At 43.1% G+C, this 18,303-nt stretch overlaps 1 protein-coding gene across 2 annotated transcripts in view; it reads left to right on the top strand.

Moving 5' to 3' along the window:
• Window positions 1–4,227: 4,227 nt before the first annotated feature.
• The window catches only part of ltbp3 (latent transforming growth factor beta binding protein 3), a 39,459-nt gene continuing 25,383 nt past the window's right edge, over window positions 4,228–18,303 (top strand). For both annotated transcript variants that reach the window (XM_031760061.2, XM_031760060.2), the window contains exon 1: window positions 4,228–4,838. In XM_031760061.2, coding sequence (XP_031615921.1) covers window positions 4,601–4,838 — 238 coding nt within the window. In that variant the 5' untranslated portion in view covers window positions 4,228–4,600. The remainder of the gene's footprint in view (window positions 4,839–18,303) is intronic.

The following is an 18,303-nucleotide window of genomic DNA, read 5'->3' as shown; positions in this document are numbered from 1 at the left end:
TCATTTTATTGTTTCGTTGTATTATGGCAGGAAAAACCGCATTAAGCCTGGGGGGAGAGTTTCCACACTGCCTGAAACGCTGCCAGAATAGATTGTGTAGGTGGTGTGGTCACACCCAGACACAGATCCCAAATAACACTTTGCTCTCCTTGCAGTGCTGAGTAATGACATCTGTGTTCAAAAACACCAAACTGCTGTTTAAGGTATAAGTTAGCCTTTGGTACGATTACGGAAACTTAACAGGTTAGATGGACCTGAAAAAAATGAGAAGGGTTTCCTCCATAACATTAATAACTTTTTCTTTGCGGTGGCTACACTTTAAAACTTGAAGCTCTTTTCTTTTTGTAATATTTGCCATAAAACAGATCGAGGTCCCTCCTGGTTATATCCCCTCCAGAGGAGGTCACGCTCATCAAGGTTCATAGCACAAATGTGTTGATTCGTAAGCGTAAATTGGATATGTCTTGATATAATTAGCAGTCGTAGCTCAAAGAACACATTTGCATAAAATACTGCTAAAGACATGTTTGGGATTGTCAAAAATATTTGGGACGTCTCACGCAAACATTATCCATTCAAAGCTGGATAAGCCTTTAACACAGAGAAAGGATAGTTCATGCTGTGATACAGTTCCAATCAAAGAACTGTACTATCTGGTATACACTCACCAGCTGTTTTAAGTACACCTGTTCAGCTGCTTGTTAATGCAAATATCTAATCTGCCAATCACATGGCAGCAATTCAGTTAAATTGGACATTTAGACTTCTGCTGAAGTTCAAACTGAGCACCACAATGCAAAGAGAATGCCCAGACTGCATCCAGGTGATAGGAAGGTAACAGTTACTTAAATAATCACTGGTCACAATCAAAGTGTGCAGAAGAGCATCTGAATGCACAACACATAAAAGCTTAAAGGAGATTTGTTGCAGCAGCAGAAGACCACACTGGGGTCAAAGAATGTGGGCTCCCCAAAATTGAACAATACAAGATTAGCAACAAAGGTTAACTGGCCTAGTGCGTTTTGATTTCTACCATAGTATTCAGATGGTAGGGGTTCAGCATGGATCCACCCTGCTGTGCATCAGTAGTTCAGGCTGCTGCTGGTAGTGTAACGGCGTGCGGGATATTTTCCTGGCACAATCTGGCCCTCTTATGACCAATGAGCTTCATTTAAACATCCACAGTGTACCCATCTTCTGATAGTTGTTACCAGCAGCATAACACATCATGTCACAAAGCTCAGATAATCTCAAACTGGTTACTTGAACATGACAGTGAGTTTGCTATACTCACAAAGCCTCCACAGCCACCAGATCTCCACCTAACGGAGCACCTTTGGGACGTGTTGGACCAGGAGATCTACATGCTGGATGTGCAGCCCAAAAATCTGCACCAACTGTGTTATGCTATCACGTCAATATGGACCAAATTCTCTGATGAATGCTTCCAGCACCTTGTAGCATCTGTTTGGTCACAAATAAAAGGGACAAAGAGAACGTGCAGTAGATAAAAAAGTTGCAGGATCACTAAAGTTACTACAATCAATTTTCTGGTGGAACAATAGCCAGTGTGATGAGTTTTATGGCAAGTGGTCTAAAAGCTAATCTTCCAGAACAAGTTTTTGCAGTGATTATTCCCTCAAAATGCACCATTGGATTCAAGTTGTGCGGTTGTGGGTTTGTTTTAGCGCAGTTTGGAAAAGAAACTACACATTTTAACCTTGTAAAGAATAAACAGTCATGATCACTGACCCTTCTGGGGATGAATGCACAAAATCCAGAGTACAAATCGTGTTGATACACAGTCTAATCTGCTCCTAAGAAAAACCGTATGTAGTTCATGTAGTTTTATTTACAAGTGTAAATCTTGCCAATATGCTTCACAGGCTTGATCCAAAAAGAAGACTCTTTGTGCACGGCACCGAAACTAATTTGTTCTTACTGTTCTGTAGAGAAAACTCCACTTGGAGCCAACGTGCCCTTTGGACGTCTTTGTTTAAACCACTGGGCAAGTGATCCAGCAGAGGCTGCCATAGATCCATTAAGCTGTTGTCATTTCTCCTGAATGTTCACTGAGATTCTCTCGTGGCCAAACCTGATAAAACTTCCAACACCGCTGAGTGTAGTCAGAGGTTCCTCGTGATCGCTTTAAAAATTTGGCATTGTCTGTGGAAATGGCTCCGATTGTTTCCATAGACAAACACGAGCTGCTGTAGAAATAAAGACGCAGTCTAATATGTTAACTATCTCACTGCACTTTGTGTGTTGATTAACTTAGAGGCCCGGGACACATTGAGCAGAAGGGTTTATTATTGTTAGGGGCACTCCGCTCTAAGTAGTCTTTGCTTTAGTCGCTCACATTCTTCATCTTTTGGATGTTGCTTTGCTGCTTTTATCCAAGTAAAGGATCGAATTTCCATCTTCAGCTGTTTTTACACACAGATTGTGTAATAAGGTTGCTTATTTGTCCGTGCTGTCTGTTATTATTGTCTGCTTGTCAGAGAATATCACCAGGGTTTCAGTTTTCAGATGGGAAGTAATTATATTGTACTAACAATAAGGATGGTTCTTGTCTGACCTGCAGTGTATTTTCATTCTGTGTGTGCGTGCATGCGTGCACGTGTGTGTGTCTTGGCAGTCGGTGACCTTATGATGGTGAGCAGCAGAGGCTCAGAGACATGTGAGAACGGCTCGTGAACTCTCTGTAGGCCCATGCAGTCATTTCCTCAGCGACTAAAAGTAAACACATTCACTTTTTTTGGAGAGGAAGTGACTCAGCTTGCTTTCTTCCCCTCTCTTTGTCTGTTTCTCACTTTCGCCCATTGCTCACATGACCCCCAGACACTGACTGGCCCCCGCGGGCCTTATAGTGCTGCACCTTCACATTTTTTTTTAACTTTTTGAAGTGTGATTAATCAGCACGCTCTTTCGTCCCAGGCGAGAGCCGCAACTGAACTTATCATGCATTAAGTGTTTAGGCAGGCCTCAGCGCTGCAGACCGTGTGGTGTCACGTTGGCCGTCTGACTTTAATCTGTTTCAGTCGGCGTGGGTGGCTGCGAGATCGAGCGCTATTTATCTGCACACCGAGGGCAAGAATGGAAAACTGGAATTTGTTGCAGTTGTTGCAAAAAGCTCAGCAGCTAATAGATGCTTTTATAACCCCAGATTGTAAAAGCATCTATTAGCTGCGGAGCCAACAAATTTAAATGCTGAAAGTAAGAAAGGTGTTTTCTGAAAAGTGTATGCTCAGTTTTGATTTGATGCCAGGTTGCATCACCTCTTCTATTAACAGCACTCTCTAAGGATTGGAAACTGAGGAGCCCCACTGCTGTAATTTTGAAAGTGAAATGTTTTACCATCATAGATAGGCCAGCATCTAGACCAGGTATGTCAAACCTAAGGCCGCATATCAACCTGCCAAAGACTGTAATTTTACACTCCGGCCCACTGGACAGCTTCAGAAAATGCTGGTTGATTCTGGTCCCCGGGCCTTATGTTTCAAACCCCTGATCTGCACTCTTCTTGAAAGGCCATGCTGTTGGAACACACGCACAATGTGGCATTGAAAAGGATATTGTCTGTTTGGCAGCAAGCATGTATATGTCATTCAGCACCAGTGGTCCCTTGACATACCATCAGGGATACTGGCTTTTCAGCTGTGCCATGCTTCTGGACATCCTTACGGCTATTTAAATATCTGAGCTGTGAAATATCAAAGAAGCTCATTACACAATACAAGAAATATTAGAATGTCTGTAAAATCTTGAAGAAATCCACATGATTGATATGTTTTAGCTTCAGGTGAAAAGCTAAATATTCAAAAAAAATGGCTGATGTAGTGCAGTGACACACTGCGGCGTAATGACATGTTATGATCAGTGTATGAACACCGGCTGATATTTTTACAGACATAGAGAGGAACCTCGGAGGGGCCAGTGCATTTTCACGCACTAAAAACTTACGAACAAGGAGGTGTGTGCGTGAATTATTAGCCTATGTCAGTGTTTTGTTTTATTTTTTCTATTTGAGAGTGACACGCACAGCTGTGCAGCTGTGATTTGTCTGTGCGGGGGCAACAGAGCAGAGGAGGGCTGTTAGAGGAGAAATAACCAACAAGGAAACCACTTTCAGCTTTGCTTCTGCACCGCCTGGCTGGCCTGCAGCCAAGTTCTCCAGAGAGGGCTGGCTCACCCCTTCTCCTCCTCTCCTCCCTCTCTTCTTTCTCTTCCAAACCCACATACGCACTCCTCTCCAGCCCTCCAAAGCAACAGGCGAGAAGAAGGAAGAGCGACAAAAGCAAAAGAGCAACTCCTGCAACTTTTTGGAACGAGCGCAACGAGGAGAAGCGTCCGAGGATGCCAAACGCGTCGGTTTTGCAGATGGATCACATGGGTACGCGAGGGAACTGATTTTCTTTTTCCCAAAGAAGAAAACAGGAGGGAGGACACACGTTTTTGTTTTTTTTTTCCTCCACCGTATGAGACGTCAAAAGTTTCCCTCTGTATTAACAAAGCAGGCGCCTTTGAGCTGGAGTTGAAGCCCTCGGCTTGTGATTAAATGTCCCGGGGTCTCTGTGGAGGGCAGTGAAAGGATGCCAGGATGCCCTCTCTGATCTCCCATCTGCTTGTCATCTGGCTGAGCGTCCACAGGCTTGTGTGGTGCACGGAGCGCTCCTCCACACGGGAGCGCTTCAAGGTGGTCATCGCTCCTCTCATCTGCAAGCGGGTCTGCCTGAAGGGGCAGTGCCAGGATACCTGTGAGCAGGGCAACAACACCACGCTGATCGCGGAGAACGGGCAAGGGGCCGACACGCTCACCGGACCGGGCTTCAGGGTCGGTAAGTGACGGAGGCAGTTTCTTATGAGGGCTGGGGGCGATTAAATAGACCCCCTGCGACTGAGAGCCCTGTCCTGACCCCAGGCTTTTAGGTTGTGGTTACCCCTGTTGTGCCAAAAAATGATTTCCGGTATTTGCCAAAAGAAATGATCGCGATTATTTAAACGATTATAAATGACTCGTTGGCCTGCAATCTGTCAAAAATATGCCAAACACATCTCATATCATGACTGATGTCCAGTGTTTTTCAGCCAGAAAGAACATTTCTATCACAAGGCAGAAGCTGGAATCGGTTTTTGGCAAAGTGACTTTTATATATCCTTTATTTATGCGGATAAAAAAACAATCTTCATAAGGGATCTGGCCAACAGGACAGCAGAAACTGAAACAAATATAACATCACAATTTTATAGGCATACTTTAAGTTTCCCCAGCATCATGTTCCCCTCCATCTGTTTACCAAAATAAGTAAAGATATTAGACATAAGAAACAAGCAGAAACCATGGAAATCACTTTTTGGCACATCACCCCTGTAGAGAGGTGAGGGAGGCCTGTTTGTTTGCTTAAAAGTTGGCTTTCTTAATAGCTTATTATACCAATGTGGAGCTCCATAAAACACCTAAAACTGGCCCAACTGTGCTTCTCTATAAGACAAGGTTATGCCTGAAAATCTGAAACAATTTTAGCTCATTTCAAGGTTAGTTGATAGCACGAGCGTGAGTTGAAGCAACAAAGTCCACCTCATAAAATCAAAACAAACACCATGTCACAAAAATGGCCCATAATCCACAAAATAAGCAGTTCAAAGCAAGCACATCTGATCATCTCGAGGCCTTGTGGTTCCATACCTGCTGCTGATAGGCTCCGTGGGTTCATGTGAGAAACTGTGCAAATAAATAGGTGGCTAAGATGAGGTGAGCTGAGGTTTACCCTCCGCTGCATCTGGAAAACGTTCCTGAGTTACACTTTAATTAGTAAGGCACGGCTCATTACATGGCACATAAATGTACTCTTAAGATCTATACTTTCCCCACCTCCCTCACTCCAGTGTCTGGTTGGCATGAGTGGAGCTGTTTCTGTGCTGTATCAGATCAGCTGTGGTTGAGACTTGGAGCCTTGCAGTCTACATCAGTGTGCCGCTCCACAAATGGATTTACCCTCAGTGGCTCGGTGTACGGAGTGAGACTGAGCTTTTTTAACACAGCCTGACAGTGAATTAACTCAATAACAGTAATGAAAGTGAGCTAATACACTAATGTGCTCTCTCTCTCCTTTATTGACTGAATTCTTAGAACCAAACTAAGATGCAGAGCTGCTGGATGAAAAATAAACAATGCCTGTGGGGAGGGAGGAGTGGCAGCAGCAGGTTGTGGTTGTGGTGCATTTTGCATTCATCGCACACAGGTTTGCACAGAGTTGCGTGTAGAGTTGTAGCCTCTCTAGCTGGAGGTGAAGCAGGCTGGATTCAATTGAGGGCAAATGAATCAAACTTGCACTGCTGTGACAGTATTCTTCCACTCTGACACAGTGTAGAGGCAAAGAGTTGGCTCCGGCATCAGTCTTCCCTCTTCTCCCCCCCGATTTCCTTGTGGTACGTCACGTTTTATGGAGCTTCTGTGTAAAGTAATTCAAGAGAGACGCATCGGATTCCTGGAATGCCTCATGCTGTTTCGCAGTGTGTCTGGATAACGAGATCATGTCGTCACACAGTCCCGTCTCCCGGATTTATCCGTCCGTTTATCGGAGTTTTTGCAGAGAGGGACCGAGGAGTTGACTCCAGCTTGCACAGGAGATGTGTGCTGTTCAGTGTGAGCGCTGGAATGTGGTCTGGACAAGTGGAAATTTCTCTCTCCCGTGTTAAAACGGCCACGGCTATAGCAGCAACAATATGAAGACTTTTCCATATTTGAGCAGTTGTGATGTAAGCAACGGCGAGGCTGACGCCCAGACTGAACAAAACTTTTCCACAAAAGGAAATATGATTCCTGTCAGTCTGTGGAAGTAAAGAAGAGTCTTTAAAGAACAAACACATTCAGAACCAAGAGACACTTTTAGTCATAATGTAGTTCACTGAGACTTTTTGCTGTGCTTTACTTGAAATGTTCTCAAAAGTTTGTGTTTCCACGGCAAAATAGGTCATTTATTTTTTATTAAACTGAAAGAGGGAAGTGAAATCCTGTTCGTTACTCCTGTTTGCTCTGTTTTAGTAGGTCAAAGAAGTTATCCAAAGTGAAATATACCAAAAGCTAAATAATACAGGTTCAGTGTGTGTATTTATGGTGATCATAAAAACCTCCTCAGTTTGTTGATCCTTTGACTTTTCAGCCAGCGACAGGCACTTAAAACTAAAGCGGCTGAGCTAAAGGATGTGAAATCACTCTGCAGGATTTGTATTCTTTGTACGTTACTGTACATAACTTTTGGGCTGGCCCTCATTTCTTTATATTTTGCTTCTAACAAACCAGACCTGTACATTTTTCGAGTGGTCTCGAGCAACAGTTCACCAGGCTTTCTGAAGATCTCTCTAAGGTTTTCTTTGCACATTGGCTGCTTTCCCCAAACATATTGTACCTGACTGTTTTCAGAGGAATGTTTTTGTTTGTTCGCTTCACGCTGACCTATGAATCATTCAAGCATAAAACAGGCAGCTAGCTTAAGGGATGAACAAATGCTGCGTCTACACATAACAGACAACTTTGCAAAGAACCAATTTGTATCTGTCGGCACTTTGTTACTAACAAAATGTCCTAAAATATCATATTTTTTACTCATTTCTTTAGTTGAATCTATGAAAAATGCCAAAGATAACACAGTTTAACAAAAACAAAAGAGTATATTTGCACCAACAAGGGGATTCCCAAAGATCTATTAGCTGAAAACTCACCATGGTGTGCAGCGTGTCCTTAAACAAATTTGAGGAAACTGGACAAGCAGAGGACAGAAGAAGGCCTAAAAACTATCTACAGCAGGTGTACTTGATCTGAAAGTCATGTCCTTAAGAAATAAGAAGGAATCCAGCAAGCACCTGAAACAGGACTCATTTGATCTCTTAGTTGATCCATGTGCTGTTTGTCGAAGCCTCATCAGAAATAGTCTCAATGGAAGGATGGGTGTTAAGAAGCCATTTTTAAGCAAGGGGATCAGAGAGAAAATGCTCAGGTTTGGCAAATTACACAAAAACTGGACTGAAAATTAGTGACAGCAGGTCTGATGGAGAGATGAATCCAAATTTGGAACTTGTGGTTTAAATCGTCATCAGTATGTATGGAGGAGGTCAGGAGAGAAGCAACAGTGAGTGTCTAAAGCCATCTGTCATGGTTTGGAGCTGCATTTCAGGTAGTCATGGATTGGCTTCCCCACAGCCCAGACCTCAACATGAATGAAGCAGTGTGGGATCATCTTGAGAGAACTGAAAAAAAAAGAGGCAGAAACATCCAAAACATAAAGAAACGAGGGGTGATTTAAGACTTTGGCACAGTACTGTAACTACGCACATAATAAAAAGGTATGGCATAGATTAGAGCAGCTTTAAACAATTACTCTGTTGTTCCAGCAATATACCACAGTAGCTTTGTTTGCATAAAGGCCCAAGCTTCTTTATGTTTAAAAATACACTAGTTCATAAACAGCAATTATCCAAAATGTAAATCAAGTAATAAATAGAAATAATGAATCTGTTTGATCTGCGCGGGATGTCATTATGCTGCTGCAGACTGGGACAGACAGACAGACGGAGAGGCGACCACCCAGATGTTCAGACAGAGCAGATTGTCTCAGTGTGAATAACCTGGAGCACATGAATATAAATCACCTGCACAGCACGCTGCTCATTTGGACTTTCTATATGAGAACGTTTGCACAGGCAGACGTTATAGGACATCGTTTTATTGCTAGGTATGTCGCATTCAGGATCGGCCATCAGATTACGACATCCGATTTGTTTTGTTGATACGCTTGCATTGATTACATGTGTCATAAATTAATCTGCATTTCACTTTGCACTTGATAAAACTGATGAAAGCAAAGAATTCCTTCCAGGCGTGGCAGGCAGAAAAAAGAAGTGTTTGCAGCAACATACAATTTGCCCTCCTCATGGACTCCACATGGTGCCTATGTAAGTAATCACAGGGCTCTGCAGGGGGTTTGGTGGTTATGATAGCGATAAAACTATTGCAGAATACATATTGTTTTATTTATTAAAGTTGAATTTTAGCATTCAGAGACTGGAAAATATTAACAAGGATGACAGAGTTGCATGTGACTCACTTCACCTTAACTTATGCTGATCACATGCTATAACCCCTTTTAGAAACTTCTTTTATCCCCGACACTTTTAATATTGGTTCAAACTGTTGTTGAGAGAGAAATGTTTGCTGCTTTATTGCTCCTCAAAGTTTATACATCTTGTACTTTGTCAGAATTATGTATTTCTTTTAGGAGACATTCTTTCAGAATCAATGGCTACATAAAAGCAGTGCACATACTGTGGTTGCTTTGACTAAGGCGTGCTTTTTTAGTCCAAGTCTAAATGTTTCTCGCTGTTGCTAGCACGGAGGCATCCAATATATCTTGCCTTCCTGACAGCAGCTGCTCAGCTCCCCGACAGCCCGCTGAGCCTCCTCTCTCCTCTGCATCTCCTCTTTATCAGGCCTGCTGTTGCCAGGCAGCTCCAGATTCTCATCTTTTTCTGGAATAACTAAGGGAATGGGGTGAGGGGGGGGCGGGGCCTCGTTTGCACAGGAAGTGGTTCTTATCATAGCTCAGTCTGGGCTTGCGTCCCCTAAAATGGGCATCATGACAAGTGGAAATGGCTATTTGAGGATTTCCCATGTGGTTTTGTATTTAGGGTAAAGTGACAGTAGTAGCCTTGTGGTTTGTTTTGGTTTTCCCTTGGCATGGGTCAGAGGTCCATGGGAGCCTGAAGATGAACACAAGTCAGTTAAATACAGCAGTCAGGGCTGGTTCTGCTTTCTCTCTCCTTCTTTCTCTTTAGGGATGCAAGTTTATTTTACCTTTCAAAGCCCTCTGCTCTTCCCCACACGCTCGTTTCTCTGTCATGCCAAACTTTGGAGAAAGCGGTCTAACACAGGCAACCAAGAAACCTGCAGCACTCCGGATTTTTTGCCACAGGCTGGACTGAGCTCAGAGGCAAAGCTGGGCACGGCTCCCGTGCTCACAAACTCACAAACACGCATGAGCGAGGGACTCTCGGGCACATTCATTCCCAGCTTAATAATCATGAAAGCTTCTTACCTTTGGCTGCTGTTTACAGGCTGGCCATTGACCCCGTTGTCAAGGCTGAGTTTTAATATAAATAGGTGTAACCTCCGTGTGTCCATTTAAATAATGCTTGTAATTATTTGGGAGGTTTTGTGTTCTCGTTAACCTTTTCTTTTTTTGCCTTTGTTTGTGTGGGATCTCCTCATAAAAGTGGAAATGCTTTATCTTTTTAAAAGATAAACACACCCAATCACAAAAGTCCCATTTTAGTCACTTTGTTTTGATTTAGTGCAACTTCCCCTCAACGAAGCGTGGCCTTTTAAAAAGGTTAACTCCACAGACAGTTTTTCCTTTTTTTTTTAAATTTTAAGCTTGCACCACAACACTCACTCAGAGCCAACATCCACATGATCTTAAGCCGGAGTTCCCCATCCAATCAGACTCTAAATAGCATGCATTTATGTAGCGCTTTTCTAGTCTTACAGGCCGCTCCGAGCGCTTTAATCCTACTTTTCAGCGCGAAGAAAAAGAGAGAGAAAAAAAAAAGCATCTCATTAAATGAACTTTGTGGAAACAAAGCAGCAATTAGAGGTGCTCTCTTTTAAATCGTCTCAGGGGAACCGCGTGTATATTTTTTGCATGTGACTGTGTCCAGGAGCAGTGTGCTGAATGAACCCAGCTCAAACAAACAACCCTCTTTGCCATCTTTAACACTCTCCTCCCATTTGTGTAGTGAGAGGGGGGAATGGAGCAGTTATTTAAAGCTACTCAGAGGAATGCTGGGGACTGCACCCACACCGAGCAGAGACCCTGTAGCTGTAGCGATTAGGAAGGGTAAACAGAATAACACGGCCTCCGCCAGCGCTGCCTCCTGCCCTGGCCTGAGACAGAGCGCCCTGCAGACATTACCTGCCACGCACTCCAGTGTTGAGTATCCCACAGCACAGGTATCTGACATAATCTCAGCAGAGCACAGTCAGCACTCTTACCTGCCTGCCCTGCAGTCCTTATAGCCGGGGCTTTTAGATAGTCATTAGATGACATCATCTGCACCGGTGCCAAGATTCTATCTGACTCTCTTGCTCTCTTTCCACAAAACGTATGTGCCAGAGGGGCGTGATGGGGTAACGCTGGATTTGTGCCCGCTAAAAAGCTGTGCAGTGTGGTTGCATATTTCCATGACATGTGAAAACCACGTTGCGCAAGGCAGGGTTTGATTTAGATTTGGATAATTGCGGCCCTCCCTATACTCAGACTGATCCCCCTTAATGACGGCTGCTTCTGTTTCTCGGGAGCAGTCGTCGTTGTCATCATCCCGTCTCTGTAATGTTAACAAACTGTTGTTTTAGCCTTTGTGTGTGTGTGTGTGAGAGAGAGAGGTAATGAAAGCCTTCAGTGACAGTGCTGGACTCTGGCAAAGGGCAGCACTGTTGTTTGGATAGCTGAAAGTGAGGCCGTCCAGAGTTTCTGGGGGTTGATGGAGGAGCGGGAGCTCTACGGGGGGAGAGTAGGAGGAGAAGGAGGAGGAGGAATGTGTACGCAGGTTTGTGTTTTCATAAGGCGGTGATTATGTCATTTACTCCCAGTGTCTGGCTCAGCTGCAGGAGTCTGACCCACTTCATGCGTCGTCCCTTGCTTGGCGTGGTATGTGGTCTCACAGTGCCAGTTGACGGTGGGTGTATTTGGGGACGTGGTTTGATGGTAAAGGGAAGCACGTCATATGATGATAGCCATTCTCTTCTTCTCGTTTTAAACACCGGCTCTTGTGGCAGCTGTTTATGGGAGCCGGTGTTGTTTAGTCACAGTTCTCTCAGGTCAACGAGAAGAAAAAAATATAACCAGAAATAATCCTGGAGGCACTTTTTAAAAGATGAAAACAGGGTCACGGGGTTGAATCCAGTTTTCCACTCGCAGGCATTAAGCTAGGTTGAGCTTCACCACTTTCATATTCCATAGTAGAATGAGACCACAGAGGCCATAAAAACAAAGAAGCAGTGTTTATGTTTCACTGTGAACACTAAAGCTGACTTCCTGCTGTAATCTTCGTAGCTGCTCTCAGCTCCTATATCCTGGATCAGGTTCAGCCTTGAACGTGGATGGATGGATTTAAAAGACTGCCCAATCAAGTCTGACAAATTATGTTTTTTAGTGGGTTTGCAGTTAGTTTACTTAGAACCTGATTTAGTGGCAGTGCCCTCAAGCACCCGGTTGTGTTTGTGGAAACTAAACAACTGCATCTGAAGCCAAGCCAAGCAACAGCCAATTAAAAGAAAGCTGACCTGAAAGAAGGGTGGCCTTAAGGCACCTTTTAAGGCTTAAATGGCTTGTTTTAGACCGTGGGTGAACTGAGAGGCTGCATTAAGGTACAGTATAAGAAAAATAAGCAGCTGTGACTCATACAAAGCTACTGAGCCACTCCAGGACTCCAGGACTATGAATATGGAGCGATAAATGTGGAAAAGGTCCACTTTAATAAACCACCAAGTGGAATTTTCATAGAATATTGATGAGAATTACTCACTACGTGGAAGAAAACATCCATCCATTAAAAAAAAAACATGTCGGAGTACATTTTTAGATATTTCTACACTCAATTTGATGTAATCATTACTTCCACTGAAGATAAACACCAGCTACCAACTGTGTCATGCTTCACAATTACTCAGTAATAATTTGAAAGCTCCACCAGTCTAAAAACAACTCCTGGTGGTGTCGCACTCTGTATTCCTGCAGCTGTACAGGCCAATAAGATCCGGGCATGTTGACCAAAAACCCATCCAGGGACTGAATCACAGTGAAAGTGACTCAGCGGGAGTCATCACCAACTTTCAGACGGGTTAGCTTGCTAAGTTTGGCCAGAGGACTGTAGTGAGAGACGGGGACAGATCGGGCCATTGTATCATCTGTATGGCTCAAGATTATGTGGGGTAGCTTTCAGTTCAGTGAGTTGCAGTCTGTAGGACTGTAATTTGTTGTTTTTGTGCTGGGAGGGTGCGGCTGCGGCTGAAAGGACGCCGTGGAGGGAGGGGGCTGATGATGCGTCATCTCCAGACAGACAGAAGTGAGTGGGTGGGTTTTTCACAGGGTACTCAAAGGGCAACTCTTTCTTTCTCTCTTTCTTTGTTTCTTTCTTTAACATCATTAAACTTTTCAGATCTTTCAATCTGATCGAGTCTTCCTGGGCTTTTTTTTGGACATACTTGGATTCTTTTATGTCTTTTTCGTTACACTGGGCTTGCTTACGTAGGAGCTGAGGAATGTACCAATCTGTTTTTTTTTCTTAAAGAAATAAGTGTCTGGGAATCGCAATAATCCAAAAACGGCATGTTATTCTTTAGTCTATGGATTTAACATCTCTCGTGTGGCTTTATTCCCTCACTTTAACATGTACTTGATATACATATATATAATAAATACACTGTTTGTTCCCTTTCATTTGTCCATCACTTGAAGCGCTGATGATAAGAGCTTGAAGACAAGGAGTCTCCCTCCTGTCTCTTTGTGCTGTTCGTGTCTTTCTTCTGAAGTCAGTGGTGGGTGGGAAAATTATAAGCTTCCTGACTCATGGAGCGCACGGGGAAGCTGGCATTCAAAATTAAATTAGGTTTTGAAAGCATAACAGCAAAGCACAAGCTCAACTTCAAATGCTTTCTTTGCTCCACATTTTGGAAAGATAGATCAAAAATATGAATTGGCAGCAGTGTGTCTACATGATCTGAAGTGAATAAAGTTATCTATTAAAAGCTTGATGTGGATTGATTTGGCATGGATTAGCAGTGAGTAATGTTGAAATCATGGACTGTTCTCTACTTCTTCAGTTGTTTTTTAACATGTGGAAAATATTGTTCATGATAAAGTAGTTGCTTCAGATGCACATGTTCCACATCCCGCCACTGACGCAGCCAGCCCTGTTCATGCCTCACATTCATCCAGACCACCAAATAACTCTTAAGCACGTTTGATTTTTAATAACACACCACCTCTCGTCTCAGGAATGTGTTAGATCTGTAAAGACAAAGGTGTGGTGGAAAACAGAGGGCGTCTGTCTCCGAGAGGCTAAGCTAGCTGACAGACGGAGTCGCTGAGCGATTTTGGATCATAAATTCTGCTAATGAACTCCGAGGTGATGATTTAAAGGGAAAGTCCGCCGGAGAGCAAAACCCTTTGTTATGATCTCAGCTTTTAAACGTTGTGCCCTTTTCAGCTTGTAATGTGGTGCAGTCGCTCCGCCGCAGCAGCATTCTGAGGAGGCGATACACCCTTGACTTAATAGCACTCTCACACAAACAAACACACCCACTTACAAACAAAATCTGCAGGAAACATTAGTCTGTGCATGGCTCGAACTTAAAGGAGAAAGATGTGAAGCGGAGGTTTATACGTCAGGATAGTGCAGGTGTAACACCACCTGCCGTCGGAGCTTTAACTTGATACGTAACTCCTGTGACCCCGGAAACCTTCCTCAACCCTGAATCCGAGCAGAAAGTAGAGCTCATATTTTCACTTCTGTCATATCATGAATAAACACGAATAAACACGTCACCCTGTGCCACAGGAAGCCAGGCATGTGCATGCATCACACTGACTCCACTGTTTTAGAGATGATGTTATATGCTTAAGGCCATGAGCTATTCAAAACCTCCATAGTTCCTCCTTCCTGAACACAGACTCAGTCATCCAGAGAATGCTGGTGCAGAATGCACTTTGTGATAGAATTGACATCATATGCCTAAATGGTGCACTGAGTGATAAAGCCTCCTCCTGCAGAGGGTTTTTTACACTTGGCTGGTTGTTATGGAGGCATTTTTGTTTACCATGGAAAGGATCCCGCGATCATCTACCAGACTTCAATAAGTCCTGAAACAGTTGCATCTTGGCTGCTTGTGTTGTCTTGCCACCCAGCAGACATCATGGCAGTATCTCTGGGCAGTTATAGCCAAAGTTATGAAGACCTAAAAAAACAAGAAGCAGAAATTGATATGTTTATTTCTGCTGTTAAGTTAGGCCTTTTAACATTATAACATGGGAGCTCAGGGGCTGACCAAGTTTTGAAGCCTGTCTGAAATGGCCTCTTGAGGATCTTCAGATTTTTGCTCTTTCACTTTGGCTTAATTTGAAATTTCCAGATGTTGCAGGTTGTTTTTTTCTGTTAACTCGGACATTTCTGTTTAAAGCCTTTTGTAAATAAATATATGGGTTTTTTTCTATGACATTACACAACAAAACGCTCACAGCAGCATGTAACACGTAGAGAAGAACATCTTAATAGTTGTCAAGAAGCCCAAAAAGGAAGGAATAAGCTCATCTGCAATATCACAGATGATGATATTTCCTACATCTAAAGTCTCTCTTGTTTAGGTGTGTCTGGATTTGATTTTAAAATGAAATTCTGTTCTTTTTTTTTAAACTACAGTTTAATTAGAGCTGCTGGCTCACTTTCCTCTTCGTCAGGAGTATATTTTACAACCTTTCAAGGGTGGAGTTTGTTCCTTTAAACAGCCAGAAGACACAAACAACAGAGTGAATTTTCCCTCCAAAAACTGGACTATCTGTCATAACAAATCTGCGTCGAATCATCTCTGTATGTTGTGAATGACCCTTTTTTAAAACTGTTTTTCTGTTTAAAATAGATAAACCAGCGTGTTTCATGACTCAGTGTAAAAATAGAGCGGTCACAGAAACAACAGATGTGATATATATAATCATGCACCAAGCAGAAGATGTGTGTTATCCACAGAGTATTGTTTGTGTAATCAGCATTGTTGCATGTAGCTTGGCGCAGCGTCGGGCTAAAAACATCAAGAGGTTTTATTCACAGGACCCTACGGTTTGGTCCAAGAAATTCAACTCCAGGTATGAAAAATGTTCTCTCTTCTCTTCTTTGAGGAGCTAAGCCTGGATCAGGTCTCATTCAGACACATTCCCAGCTCAAGTCCAGACTGTCTACAGTTTGTCGTTTCCACAGCCTCTGTGCGTTTAGATTGTGTAATCTAATGTAAGATTCGGGGAAAAAAGTCCTCCGGCTCTTTTTCTGTGTCTGCAATCTCAATTTTCAAGGCCCTCATTTTCCCAGTTTCCTCTCATTCGAAATCCAGTTCTGAAATGTGAACCTTGGAAACTGGAGCTCTTATGTCAGAGTTAAGTAGTCTTCAGTCTGTGCCTGAGCCTTTCCACCTGATTCTGCATGTTGCCGCCTGCACCCAGTCCTAGTGGTTAAAGTCCTCTGTCACGAAGTGTTATAGGCAGACTTCCTCTGAAGTGTCCATGTTGCTTCAGAGTGAAAATATTTTATGCCACTTGTTGGGTGTTTCATTGAAGTTCTTTCATTTTTCTGCCAGACTTTCACCATGTGAGGATGTCCCTGCTGTGCTTAAAGTGATCTAGTCCCCTAATTACACCACAGCCCAGACTCCTCGGCAGTCCGCAACTAATTACTTCCACGTGTGTGAACCTGGCTCAGCAACAGTGAGAGGCCTCCTCTCCTCTCCTCTCCTCTCCTCTCCTCTCCTCTCCAAAGTTAATATTGTAGCGATACAGGAGTGGTTAGCTCCATAGCGAAAATTTTTTGGGTGAAAAATGGATTTGAAGTTTTGAGTGATTAAGCAGAACTCATGTAGAAGAGATGGCGGACTCTATATTTAGGCAGAGGTCTGAAGCGGTGGTGAGGAGGAGGAAGACAACAGTGAGTGCATTTAACAAGGAGGCTGTAATTCAACTTCAAGTGACACGAAAAGAGACAAAGGAGGAAAACACGGCAGCAAAATAACCGAGGGGAAACCGTTCTGACAAAGGGAGTTGCATTAATAGGAGAAAAGTTTGGGATCTTGGTAATCGAAGGGAGGGTGCGAGGAAGTGAGAACAATGGAGCTGAAAAATGAAACAAAAACATTGTGTGAACACCACAAGTGAGCACCCTGTCATTTGAAGTCTAGTTTCTTTCTTGCTTGTTAGAAAATAACACTTGCTTTCATCCAGTCAATTTTTTTTGTTTGTTTTCTTGACTAATTGGTTGGTTTATAACCTAAAAAAAGGGCCTTAAATGCAGTCGGATTCTGTTGTTCAAACAGACCTCTAGCTTTTTAAAAATTAATGAATTGGTCATCATTTTGGAAAGCACACACGTTCTTTCGGCAGAGACTTTGATGACAGCTAATAATACTCGCATTTTTCTCTTACATTAAAGACACAAGCGCAGCATCATTAAAGCTCTTACCCTGATGAGTAGTGTCCACAGCTGCTTTTTAACCACAAACCTCTTGGAGTTTCCACAGGTTGCTGCCAGCTGCCTGATTTACTATCAAAATGTGTGGATTTATTAACCGACTGACTCCTTTTTTAAGCTCAGACACAGTATTTCTCTTACTGAAAAAAAATTCTTACGTAATACAAGATGGAAAGCTTAGACTGTCTTAAAGATGAACATCTTTATGCGGCACTGTGGAAAAAATGGTGCACTTTATCAAACCTCTGAGCCCCGCCTTGAAGAAACACGCCTTTATTTTTTTTATTCATTGTTAGATTACTGTGTGAGCTTCATCATTCAGATGTTTCGCTCTAACATTCACATTGCTATGCACCCTATATACACCTTTTCTGGATGTGTTTAGTTATAATGTGTCATTTTCCCAAAGCATCTGTTTCATGTCAGTCATACTGCCATGACATCATCACACAGCTGCGGCTGCACACCTGTGATGTGAATCTCCTATTCCATCCCATGAGATGATGCTGATGACTGCTGAAGTCCGTTTGAATACAGTGAACTTATCGTCATGTTGCAAGAAACCAGTTTGAGATGTTTTTATGATGCCTGTGTTTTCATGTTGAGACTCATGGGACCAGGCAACATTTTTCCAATCTTTTATTTAAAAGTTTTGATGAGCCTGTGTGAATTGTAGCCCCAGTTTTCTGTTCTCAGCTGACACTCGCTGTGGTCTTCTGCTGTTGTAGCCCATCTGCTTCAGTGTCTCGTGACATGTTGTGCGTTCAGAGATGCTCCTCTGCATACCTTGGTTGTAACAAGTGGCTGCTAACATTACTGCTGCCTTCCTATCGACTTGAAGCAGTCATTCTCCCTTGACCTCTTACATCAACAAGGCATTTTCTGCCACAAACTGGATATTTTCTTTTTTTTTGGCTCATTGTCTGTAAACACTAGAGATGGCTGTGGAGTAAAATTTCAGCAGGTCAGCAGTTTCTAAAGCACTCAGCCCGTCCGGCACCAACAACCGTGGCAGTTTCAAAC

This window comes from Oreochromis aureus, linkage group 10 (assembly GCF_013358895.1).
Source record: "Oreochromis aureus strain Israel breed Guangdong linkage group 10, ZZ_aureus, whole genome shotgun sequence".
Classification (NCBI taxonomy): Eukaryota; Metazoa; Chordata; class Actinopteri; order Cichliformes; family Cichlidae; genus Oreochromis; species Oreochromis aureus.
The sequence above is the reverse complement of the archived record's forward strand: the minus strand, read 5'-3'. Positions and strand labels throughout refer to the sequence as shown.